Source organism: Chrysochloris asiatica, unplaced genomic scaffold, assembly GCF_000296735.1.
Source record: "Chrysochloris asiatica unplaced genomic scaffold, ChrAsi1.0 scaffold00324, whole genome shotgun sequence".
In the NCBI taxonomy this organism is placed as follows: Eukaryota; Metazoa; Chordata; class Mammalia; order Afrosoricida; family Chrysochloridae; genus Chrysochloris; species Chrysochloris asiatica.
The window spans coordinates 1821567-1835002 of NW_006408842.1; the positions used below are offsets into that span (position 1 = coordinate 1821567).

General features: G+C 40.3%; 1 protein-coding gene across 1 annotated transcript in view; it reads right to left on the reverse strand.

Moving 5' to 3' along the window:
• Positions 1 to 1803: 1803 nt before the first annotated feature.
• RAD1 (RAD1 homolog (S. pombe)) overlaps positions 1804 to 13436 on the reverse strand; it is a 23538-nt gene continuing 11905 nt past the window's right edge. Inside the window, exons 3-5 of the mRNA XM_006875381.1 lie at positions 8164 to 8422; positions 2306 to 2404; positions 1804 to 2002 (exon numbers count right to left, since the gene is read on the reverse strand). Coding sequence (XP_006875443.1) covers positions 1819 to 2002; positions 2306 to 2404; positions 8164 to 8422 — 542 coding nt within the window. The 3' untranslated portion in view covers positions 1804 to 1818. The remainder of the gene's footprint in view (positions 2003 to 2305; positions 2405 to 8163; positions 8423 to 13436) is intronic.

Below are 13436 nucleotides of genomic sequence, written 5' to 3' on the forward strand. Positions count from 1 at the left end.
AAAAGAATTTACTAGGAAAACAATACACATAAAGAAGAAATTCTTTACTGAATCAATAGCTTGATGTTAGGGTGACTTATAAGTACTGTTGACCTTATAGTTCAAACCAGCCAGGTGGTCCAGTGCATTATCCTGCAGTACCACACCAGGACTCCAAATTCTAAATAGCTTCATCAAAAATGATCATTTAAAATGCAAAAGTGTCACTCCTTCCTTATTAGATTTATTTTTATTTTAAATCCCTTATAGGTTCCACCTTTAAAAAATACAGTATTAGATCAAAACAAAATTCAGAGATAGTCTGACTTAAATGACGACTAACAAAATGCTAAGGGACAATCTAGAAATGGAAGTTCTTTCATCTAGCAAACATTTATTAAATAAATGCCTGTTAAATACCAGGCACTGTGCCAGGTATGGGGCACCCCAGAGAACAAAAAACAAAAATCACTGAACTCTTCTACATTTAAGGAAAAATTATAGTCCCTGGAATTTTGACCCATTAAGTACTTATGTAATTACATTTTAGATTTGTTTTTGCTATTTGTCTACAAAACAACAAAGATAGACTCTACAGTTGTTGGGACTCTCACCCAGTTGTCCTCAATGATGGGGGCAATTTTATTTGGAGGGGGGGTAGTCTCACTAGTGGGTAAGGCCAGAGAGCTCCAAGGACACTGCAGTGGGATGAGTCTTTCCCACAAAGCACTGCCTACCCACTAAGGGACACAGAGCTGTTGTTGCCTTGTGAAGTGGCCAAGCCAGAGACGGTATTAAAGTTGTGAACTGTTTTGTACTAGAGAACACATCAGAGAATTTAATTAACTTGAAAAATATTTATGAAATATTTTATTAAGTACAAAATTATCTACCCAAACCAAACACACTGCCATTGAGCCAATTCTGACTCATAGGCCCCTCTAGGACGGAGTAGAACTGCCACCACAGGGTTTCCAGGGCTATAAATCTGCACCCAAGCTGACCGTCACCTCTCTCTCCTGCAGAACAGTTTTAACTGTGGACCTTTTGGTTAGCAGTCAAGCATGTAACTACTGCACCACCAGGGTTTCCTCAAAATATATTATACAAAACTTTTTCAGTAAAAACGACCCAGAAAGTACAAAACTACTTAATAACTGGGTTTCTCTTCCTTGATTTGGTCAAGAAACTCATGGAGGCATAGCACAGGTGCTTGAAAAGTATTTACTGTAATAAACAGTTCTAAGAATAAGAAAATTTGACACTCAGAAGACTGTTTTATATTCTGCTCATTGATTTCTTCCAAGAGTATACTAAACTTCAGAAGGCCTTGAATTATGACTATGAGGAAAGCACAGGTAAGCAATCTCTTCAATACAATTAAGTGGTATTTGAATCCCCTTGGGGAGACTTGTTATTTTAATATAGACTGCTGGGCTCCACCCTTTGAGAAACAAACTATGCAGGAATATCCACAGGCTTTTTCTAATAGCTAATAAATAAAGGAGCGCTTCAGATATACATTCATGCCCTTATCAAACTTCACATACTCAGACTCTTGAAATGCCCTACTTACACAGAGCATAGTTTCTGGCTCACGATACCCATGAGCTGAAAGACAGAACCACAGGCTATTTCAATACTAGATAATCCCTAACTACATGAAAACATTTCTTTACAAAATACGGAGCAACATTAAGGTACTGGGACCTTGTTCTTATATCCTCTTTGACTTTCCCCTGTAGAAAGTCTAGTAAGAAATCACAACGTGTATCGTGTTCCAGAATAGGACATAGCTGTTTGTGACCATATCCATGAACATCACAGTCAACTGGGACACTAAGACTCAGATTCAGGAACTTCTTCATCAGGGCAGCAGTAATACTCCACAAAGCTTATTTGTCCATCTTCATTTCTAATCATATACTGCAGAGAGAGGAATCCTCGGTTATCAGTTCGAATAGATACCTTACAAGATAGGACTAATGCCTTCGTAGATGGTTTCAGTAGAGAAATCTTGTATCTGTAAAACAGTAAATAATAAACTATCATTTAACACCGGTAAAGCAGTGCTCACTACTCCAAGTATAAAAATCAGCCAAGAAATAAAAAATAAGAATAAAATCAAATACTTGTCCAATTGGACATATACTTCCTCTTGATTTTTAAACCATTTTAGATCCCAAGTCCAATACCTTACTGTTCATTTTTTTTAAATGTACATTTTTATTCATAAATGTAAAAATGTTTTTTTTTAAATCTAAGAGGAATCTGGACTCTAACTTCACCTTCGTCACCAATACCCACTACTATACTGAGTACTGACCTATTAACCTGGGTCTGATTACAGTGAAACGCTTCCATCAAATCAGAATCTTTGGGATAGTCAAGGTGGGCGCTTCCTGCATTTCCAAAAGTAGACAACCTATAATAGAAAAAGAATGAGCATCTCATTTATTCATCATTCCAACATGTTAAGGGCCACTGAGACAGTTCTGACTCCTAGCAATCCTGTATAGGGTTTCTATAAAGTGGCTGATGGGTTTGAACCACTGGCCTCATGATTAACAGCCCAGTACTTATCCTTTCGCATCACAAATGTCTTCATAAAAGGCTCATTCTAGTGGGGAAACAGACATGTAACAAACTATTTACATTATGAGAACTTCTGGTAAGATGGTAGACTGACTACACAGATGTACTCATGGACCCTGGATACTAAAGCTATGAGACCAAATGACACATGCAGATGAAAATGGCCCTGAACTTCAGAAGGAAGGTGACAAAAGTGGACTCAGTGCTTTCTGGGTAGAGAAGCTGAGCAGGGACGATGAGAGGGGAAGACAGACTGGTGAACAGCCAGCAGACTCCACGCGACCATCTGATGAGCAGTTTTGGCAACAGAAGGTAGCCTGGCAGAGCAGATTCATACACATGTTAGGAAATCTGGGAGTCCTTCTTTTTCTCCAACTCCCCTGGTGACCAGAGGTGTAGACAGCTCCTACTTGCATCCACTCCCAGCAGACTCTGCTCTCCAGATGAGAGCCACGTAGTCCAGAGCACGTCAGCGTGAGGCGGAGCCGGCTATGCTGTTTCAGTGTCCTGCTTTGGTGCTTGGATTCAGCCCTACAGAACCTGCAGAGCCAGCAGTCACCTTGTCCTCATCTGCCCTGTGGTCCTAAACAACACTGAAACCAGCTCCATCAAGGGGCTCCAGAAACTACTACTGGATTGCGAGCTGTGTTATACCGAGGCCAATAGGAACTCTCTCTAGGGCCAGAACTAGGCTATCACATCCCTCCCACGTCTACTTCTTGAGGTCCTTGGCTTGCTGAGTTGCTTCCATTCTGGGGCCAATAGCTATAGTGTTATTTTGTTTTTCTTTTTGGGTTTGGTTTTATCCTTGTCTTATTTCATTGTCTTTATTTTTTTCCTCCTTCTTCTTCTCTTTCTATGTCCTTGAATTTTATCCTGTCTCCACTGTCTACCACTCATCTGTCAGTTTGTCACACCATGGTGACTTGTGTGTTGCTGTGATTCTAGAAGCTATGCCACCAGTATTTTAAATGCCAGCAGGGTCACCCATGGTGGACAGGTTTCAGCTGAGTTTCTAGACTAAGACTAGGAAGGAGAGACGGATAACATTTGAATATTTAGTCACTGAAAATCTTTTGAATAGCAGTGGGACACTTGTCAAACAGCACCAAAATACTGAATATTAAAACATGATGAAGAGCAACAGAATATTGTCAGATATAGTGCCAGAAGATGAGCCCCTCAGGTTGAAAAGCACTCAAAATATGGTTGGGGAAGAGCTGCCTCCTCCAAGTAGAGTTGACCGTGATGACACGAATAAAGTAAAGCTTTCAAGACCTTCATTTGCTGATGGGGCACAACTCAAAATGAGGAGAAACAGCCGTAAACATCCTTTAATAATCATAACATGGAATGTATGAAGTACGAATCTATGAAAATTGGAAGTTGCAAAAATGAAATGGAATGCATAAACATTGATATCCTAGGCAATAGTAACTTGAAATGGACTGGTTGGTATTGGGCGATTGAATCGGACAATCACATGGTTTACTATGCCAGGAATGAGAAACTGAAGAGGAATGTCGTTGCACTCAACATCAAAAAGAACATTTCAGAATCTATCTTGAAGTAAAATGCTGTCTGTGATAGGATAATATCCATGCGACTACAAGAAAGACCAGTTAATACAACTATTATTCCAATTTATGCAACAACCACTAACACCAGTGATGAGGAAATTGAAGACTTCTACCAACTACTTCAGTCTGAAATTGACCAAACAGTAAACAATATATATTGATAACTACTGGCAACTGGAATGCAAAGTTTGGAAAGAAAGAAGAAATATCAATAGTTAGAAAACACGGCCTTGGTGATAGTTAAGGATGTTGGAGATCACATGATAGAATTTTGCATGATCAATGACTTCTTCATTGCAAATACCTTTTTTAAACAACATAAAAGATATACCCATGGACCTCATCAGATGGAATACAAAGAAATCAAAGTGACTACATCTGTGGAAGGAGATGGTGGAAAAGCCAAACATTAGCCAAAACAGACCAGGAGTATATATGGAACAGACAATCAATTACTCATATGCAAATTCAGACTGTAGCTAAAGAAAATTAAAACAAATCCATGACAGCCAAAATATGATCTTGAACATATCCCACCTGAATTCAGATATCATCTCAAAAACAGATTTGATGAATTAAACACTAATGACTGAAGACCAGAAGAGTTGTGGGATGACATCAAGAACATCACACACAAAGAAAGCAAAAGGTCTTTAGAAGACAATAAAGGAAAAGAGCAAAACGGAAGGCAAAACCCTGAAACTTGCTCTCCCATGTAGAGATGCTAAAGCAAATGAAAGAAATGAGGAGGTAAAAGAGCTGAATAAAAAATTTCAAAGGGCAGCACTAGAAGACAATTTCAAATACTGTAATGAAATGTGCCAAGACTTGGATTTAGAAAACCAAAAGGGAAGAACACACTCAGTATTTCTCAAGCTGGAAGAACTGAAGAAAAATTTCAAGCCTCAACTTGCAATATTGAAGGATTCTACAGGCAAATTATTGAATGATGAAAAAAGCATCTAAAGAAGACGGAAAGAATACAGAGTCACTGTACCAAAAAGTAATGGTTGATGTTCAACAGTGTTAAGAGGCTGCAAATGATAAAGAGCCAATGATACTGAAGGAAGAAGTCCAAGGTGCACTGGACGCACTGACAAAGAACAAGGCTTAGGGGATTGATGGAATGCAAATCGAAACATTTCAATAAACTGATGCAGCTCTGGAGGCACTCACTCATCTATGCCAAGAAATTTGAAGACAGCTTCCCGGCCAACCGATTGGAAGAGATCCATATTTGTACCCATTCCATGACCCAAAGGAATGTGGAACTCATTGGACAATATTGTTACTATCACATGCAAGTAAAATTTTACTAACGGTAATTCAAAAACAGCTGTAGCATTACATCAATAGGGAGCTGCCAGAGGTTCAAGCTGGATTCAGAAGAGGACGTGAAGCGAGGGATATCACTGATAATGTTAGATGGATCTTTGCTGAAAGCAGAAAATACCAGAAAGATGTTTACCTGCGCTTTATTGAATACACAAAGGCTTTTACTTATGTGGCTCATGACAAGCTATGAACCACATTGTGAAGAGTGAGTATTCTAGAACGCTTCATTGTGCTCAAGAGGAATCTGTACATAGACGAAGAGGTGGGTGTTCAGAAAGAACAAGGGAATGCCAAATGGTAAAGTTAGGAAAGGTGTGCTCCAGGGTTGTATTCTTTCACCATACTGATTCAACCTGTATGCTGAACAAATAAGCCAAGAAACTGAGTTATATGATGAAGGATAATCTGGCATCAGGATTGGAGGAAGACTCATTAACAACCTGCAATGTGCAGATGATACAACCTTGCTTGCTGAAAGACAAGAGGAGTTAAAATACTTATTGATGAAGATTGAAGTCTTTGGTATGGGTTGCATCTCCATGTAAAGAAGACAAATATCCTTACCACTAGACCAATAAACAACACAAGAAATCAAACGATGTGTTGTATTAGGCAAACGGCAGTCGAAGCCTTCTTTAAAGTGTTCAAGAACAAAGGTATCAGTTTGAGGATTAAGGTGGTTAACAGCGCAGCATTTCCTCTGAAGTGCCACCCGGGCTCCTTGGACAGTTTCTTTAACAGTATATTTCTATAGCCAACTATCCCCAAGTAGAGACCTGGTATGGCGCGACAGGATAAGTACTGGACTGCTAACAGCAACGGTGACAGTTCAAAGCCACGAGTCACACACTGGAAACCCTATACAGCGTCACTATGAGAATGAACAGCCTCAACAGCATTTAACAACTGCTTATGTGAGCGTTCTACTAAATTACATGTTGGTTATCAGATATTTCAATAGACCTTAATTCAAGTTTTTCCTGGTGTGGCACTGTAGGATCAGCACTGGACTGCTAACCACAAGGTCGGCAGTTCCAACCCACCAGCTGTTCCTTGGAAATCCTATACAGGGTCACTGAGAGTTGAAACCAACTCGACGGCACTTAACAACAACAACAATGCCACATGAAGAACTCAGGTGGCACATTGGTTAAGCACTTACTGCTAACCAACAGGTTGGCAGCCTAAATCCACTAGCTGTACCATGAGAGAAAGATACACCCATCTGCTTCTATAAAGATTACAGTTTAGGAACCCCCTGGGTCAGTTTTCCTTTTTTATATGTTGTGGGGGTGGTTAGGTGCTGTCCGGTCAGTTCTGACCCATAGCGACCTTATGCACAACAGAACGAAACACGGCTTACTCCTGTGCTCTTTGTACTCTTTCATATAAGGTCACTATAAATCACATCAAAAGCAATTGGTGTGATTTTTTAATGCACGACAAGAGTCTGCAAGTCTCTTGAAGCTGGAAAAAAAAAGTTTTTATTTCATTCCTCGCGTATTTCATTAATTCCTTTACTCCTTAATATTTTGAAAAATTAAAAAAACAAACAACTAGATCATCTCTCTAAATGGATTTTAATCCTAGAACGAGACTTTTGATGTTGTTAAGTGCCATCAAGTCAGTTCCTACCCATAGTGACCTGTATAGGGTTTCCAAGGAGCAGCTGGTGAATTTGAACCGCTGACCTTATGGTTCAAAATGACTTTGTACACCCACAGCGCCACATCAGGACATACCATTTTATAAATGCTGGGTCGAAATGTTAGAACAGTTTGATGGTTTCTGACATGATATTCCTGCTGAAAATTGCCCACCATAGGAAACTGACCCTAACTAGTCCATCCTAAGAACCGATGTACTGTATCCCTATACCCCTCTACATATAGTATCCAGAACCCCCAATGGATATCCAAATCCACATATGCTGAAATCCATTGTATAAAATGGCATAGTATTTGCATATATTCTACACATATATTCACATATACTTTAAATTGTCTCTAGATTATTTATAATAACTGAACATTGTAGATACCATTTTAAGCTCCCTTTCAGCCTTTGAGAGATTGTTCTGACCACTTACTTGCTTTGCCCACCCACTGAATATTTGTGATTGACAGCTGGTTGAATCTGAAGATAAGGCACCGGAAGGGCCAAATGTATTATTTTTAGTCCTTTAACGGCAGGCACTTCTGGGCTTTTTCACACATCTCCTCACTGCCATTAAGCTGTTTCTCCCCAGATACTCAAGACAGTGAATGAACCACACAGAAGACATTTACTTCCTTTTGTATTCTTCATTTATCTGAAAGGAAGCAGGGAGGGGCTACCTAATACACACACCTCTTCCAAAAGTTCAGAGCCAATTTCCCTCATGGATGTAACCTGATCTGCAGTAAGAAGTAACCCAGCATTGCTGTTGAACTAGGAGCCTGAACTCTTCACCTGGGAACCAACACTACCTATGAAACCCCAGTGCGTGAGTCTTTCTGCATTTGAGTTTACAGATCACATCTGTAAAATCATGAGGTACAACTAGCAGTTCTCTCAAGTTCTGAAAATTCTAAGCACCAGGGTAATAAAAGGTCCCCAAGCCAAGCAAACGTGCAAGTGGGTGGGGGCATGGCATGCAGACTGTATTAATCAGACGCTAGTGCTTTCCACGTACCGGAAATATGGCTTGTCCGGAGACATGGTGATCTGCAGCACCTCACTCGTCATGTCCAATTCGGAAAACGCTTCACGGAGCCCCTCGGACTGCAGAATGATTTTGTTAATAACGTTGGTGCTGCAGAAATCAAAATCCAGAGTCTCCTCAGGCTCCTGAGTATTGATTTTGCACACAGTCACCACTCCTCCTTCTTCCAAAAACAGCATCAGAGGGTACCCATAACCTTGGTAACACATCCGAAGGGCAGTTAAAGTGCCTGCAAGGGAAAGAAATCACACCTGGGGCTTAGCTCTAGAGTTGAATTCTGTTTCTACTCATAAGAACATAGAAAACTCCTCAAAAACAAGCTTATTCTACCTAATTTCTAGCCTATCCTAGGTAAGATAACATTTTTCCCTGATGACAGTTGTATGCAGACAAAATTGCAACTCCAGGAAAAGTAAGAACCAGAACTTCATGCTCTAAAATAATTTTCTACTTTATTAGATACACTGCTGCCAGAATGTGCCCTCTTGACATTTAAATGAATATATGTTTTGTGTTTTAAGTATACATCAAAATTATTTTCCTTGTTCTTTTATGAAATATAAGATGTAAATGGGGAGCCACAGGAAGGAAGTGAGATAAATGTTGCAAGGGAGGACTATAATCACTGAGATGAAACAAGGTGTACAGTTTGCTGAATATAGAGCTTGTCTGTAAGCTTTCACCCAATTCACAATACAAAGTCAAAAAATAAAAAAAATTAAAAATAAACCAAAAACGCTAAGAAAAAACATAAAGATCCTACTAGAATCCTGGTGTGGCATTAAGGGATAAAACACTGGACCGCAAGGTAGGCTTGAATCACAAGGTCAGTGGCTCAACCTCACCAGCTGCTCCTTGGAAACCCTATGTGGGGTCTGACCCATAGCGAACCCACATAGGGTTTCCAAGGAGCAGTTGGTGAGCTTGAATCACCAACTTTGCAGTTCAAACCAATAACCTTGTGGTTCAAACAGACCTTGCAGTCCAGCATATATCTCACAGTGCCACACAATAGATTAGCAAGCAAATTTTAGAAACAGGTAGTTCATAAGAGAATGTATGAATTGTAGATAAAAATGGAAACTTTTCCATCTTTTTTTTTTGATAAAATGATAACAAAAATGTTGCAGTGTCATTTACTAACTACCAAACTAGCAAATGATTACTCAATTTTTATTTTTTAGTTCGGTAAATGATGCAATTATTTTTGTTGTTGTCATTTTGTCAGATATCACATAGGATGGAAATATTTAATACCTACTAAACATGAAAATTAGGAGCTCTGGTAGCTTAATGGTTACAAATCGGTCTGTAAGCCACAAGGTCAGCAGTTTGAAACTACCAGCTGTTCTGCGGGAGAAAGGTGAGGCTTTCTGCTCCCAGAAAGATTTACAGCCTTGGAAACCCTGTACAGGGTCGCTATGAATCAGAACCGACTCCACAACACATAACCACGACCACCACCACCAAACAAGTAAATGAACTCTTGAAGAAGCTCATTGAACCCTGGAAGGATAGACTCCAGAAGAAAATCACCAAGACATATCATAATTAAGCTCTCCAAAGTCAAAGATAAGGAGACAATCCTGAAAAAAGCTAGAGAAAAGAGAAGTGTTATATACAAAGGGCAAGCAAGTCAGATTAAGCTCAGATCTCTCAGCAGAAACCATGCAAGCAAGAAGGCAATGGGGGAGAACAAACAAGATGGTGGATTGGGTGGATGTGTAGTAAAGAGCTCCGCCAACAACAACACAGAATACACGACCAAGCAGGCTCAGGGGATGGTCCCAGAACTCAACCACATATAAAGGACTTCGAACCACAAAGTTAGCAGTTCAAACCCACCGGCTCAGAAACCCTATACACGATCACTATGAGTTGGAATCGACTCAACAGCACTTAAACTAGTAAATGTAGAAAGAAAAGAAGGAAGAATGAAAAGTTGAGGCTTGAAAATTTTCTTCAGTTCTTTCATTTTGAGAAATGCTGAGTGCTCTTCCCTTTTGGTTTTCTAACTCCAGATCTGTGCACTTTCATTACATTTGACTTTGTCTTCTTGGGCTGACCTCTGAAAAATTTCTATTCAGCTCTTTTGCCCCCTCATTTCTTCCATATGCTTTAACATTTCTACACTGGAGAGTAAGTGTCATGCTTGTCTTCTTAATGACCTTTTGATTTCTTCCTGTATAATGTTCTTGATGTCATCTCACACAACTCTTCTGGTCGTCAGTCATTAGTGTTTAATTCATCAAATCTGTTATTGAAATGATCTCTAAATTCAGGTGGGAAATGTTCAAGATCATATTTTGGCTCTCGTGGACTAGTTTTAATTTTCTTCAGCATCAGTCTGAATATGCATGAGTAACTGAGTCTGTTCCTGTCTGCTCCTGGCTGTGTTTTGGCTGATGATGTGGAGCTTTTACACCATCTCTTTGCACAGATGTAGTCACTTTGATTTCTATGTAGTCCATCTGGTCAAGTCCACATGTATATATTTGCAATGAAGACGTCATTGGTCTTGCAAAGTTCTATCATGCGATCTCCAGAATCATTTCTATAAGTAAGACCATACTTTCCAACTCCTTCATTTCCAACCTTTGCACTCTGATCACCAACATACCTTGATTGCATGTTTGATCAATTTCAGACTGAAAAAGTTGGTACAATTAGTCAAGTTCATATCACTGGCTTTAGAGGTGGGTACATAAATCTGAATAATAGTGACATTAACTGGTCTTCCTTGTCTGTTGTTGTTATTGTTAACTGTTTCTGAGGAATGGTTGGTGAGTTTGAACACCCGACCTTGCAATTCAAATGACCTTGCGTTCTAGTGCTTATCCTACAGTGCCACACCAGGACTCCCATCTTCCTTGTATGTGTGTGGGTATTAACCTATTCCAGACAACATTATACTTCAAGATAGATTTTGAAATGTCCTTTTTGATGATGACTGTAATGCCATTCCTCTTCAATTTGTCATTCCTGGCATAGTAAACCTTGAGATTGCCAGATTAAGAATGGTCACTACCAGTCCATTGCCAGTCACGTATGCCTAGGACATCAATGTTTATGTGTTCCATAAGCACCATTTGTTGCAATGTGGTGGCTTACATGTTGCTGTGATACTGAAAGCTATGCCACTGGTATTTTGAATGCAGGAGGTTCACCCATGATGGAGAGCTTTCAGCTGAGCTTCCAGACTAAGACAGACTCAAATGGAGAGGCGGACTGCTTCCAAATTACTAGCCACTGAAATCCTTATGAATAGCAGTGAACACTGTCTGTCTGCACTTGAATATACTGAATGTTGAAACATGATAAAGAGCACCAAAATACTGCCAGGTATAGTGTTGGAAGATGAGCCCTCAGGTTTGAAAGCACACAAACTACAACTGGGGAAGAGTTGCTTCCTCAAAGTGGAGTTGACTGTAATGACGCAAGTGGAGTAAAGCCCTGAGGACCTTCATTTGCGGATGGGGAGAATGAGGAGAAACAGCTGTAAAAATACATCAATAATTGGAACAGGGAGTGTATGAAATATGAATCTAGGAAAATTGGAATTTTCAAATGAAATTTACATATAGTTTTATGATCATGGTTACAATCCCCTCTATGGGTGAGCACTCTCCCCACTTTTACCCTGTATTCCCCATTACTATTCACCCAGTTCCGTGCTCCTTCCCGCCTTCTGCATTTTACTTTGGACAAACACTGCTGTTTTGCTTTCCCATACTTCAGTGTTCTCGGGAGTATGCTTCTCACAGATGTTAATGTTTGGGCTGTAAGGTGGTCTCTGAGAGTGGGTCCATTCTAAGTTTGAAGGGTGTCTACAGGTATAGTCTCGGGTGTTCCGCCAGTTTCTATCACACAAGTAAATCTGGTCTTTTTTTATGAATTTGAGTTTTGTTCCACATTTTTATCTCACCCTGTCCGGGTCCTTCGATTGTCACTTTGGTTAGGGTTGATGCCAGTGATCGCCAGACACTATCCAGTTCTTCAGGTCTCATGCTAGTGGAAGCTATGGTTTGTGTGGTCCATTATGCCTCTGAACTAATTGTTTCACTGACTCTTTGATTTTCTTCACTCTGCTTTTGCTCCAGATGGGAAGAAACCAATAGTTGTATCTTAGATGGCTTCTCACAAGCTTTTACGACCCTAGAGTAGCTACTCCCCAAAGCAGGATATAAAACAGTCTTTACAAACAATGTTATACCAACTAACCAATGTTTCCTGAGATGCTAGTCCCTAGTTCTCCAGCCCAGTAATCCTGTGAGATATTGGATTATCAAGCTTCGTGACTGTGTGCCCTGTGGCAATGCTTAAATAAAGGTTCAGTTTGTGCAATAGTGGGTAGCTTTTTATTACCTTCTGGACTATAACATCAGTAAGGAGACCTGGTGGTGCAATGGTTAAGTGCTGCACTAACTGAAAGGTTCACAGTTCAAACCCACCAGCCACTTCATGGGAGATATGGCAGTCTGCTTCCATAGAGATATACAGCCTTGGAAACCCTACTCTGTCTTGCAGGGTCACTATGAGTTGGAATTGACTTGAAGGCAGTGGGTTTTATGTCAGTGTATGCACTATGATAGGCTCTTCTAACCTTTCCTATTGGAGATATCCTTGATGCTTACATTTCCTTCAGTTTTAAGATAAGACTGAGAAAAAGGGGAGGGTGGTTAATAGTGGTGTGGGCTTTAAAACAGCAAAACTCTAGAGAGTACAACGTGCCCAGTGAAGGAGGCTTCCTGTGGAGCTTCTGCTTTACACAAGACCATAAGAGAAATCCTGAACAGCATCCAGAATCTTCTAAGGGGAAATTTTCACTTGAAAGGACAAGCAGACCAGCCTGGAGTGGCCAGAAGCACAGAAGGTACTTCCTGAAAGAAAGACTGATAGGAAAAATACAGAACAATATAGGCAGACAGACTGATTACTACAAGAACAAAAAAGTGGCTCACCCCAGGAGACATCAAGGCAAGGCGTCAGGTCCCCCTCAGGGAAAACCCCCTTCTAAGACTAAGACTCAATGGGAATACACACTCTGATTGGTGACCACATTCATCACCGATAAGGGGAAGTGAGGGAAAAGCAGCAATGAAGCTGTGAGCTGAGCCCTAAAATGCTCAATAGACTCCTGTGATCCCAAGAGACCTGGTTGGCCAGCAGTGTGGCAAGTCCAGGGGACTCTTGGACCCAGAGTCAGTGACATAGCCACAGAGGACTAGAGTGGAGAGTGAAGT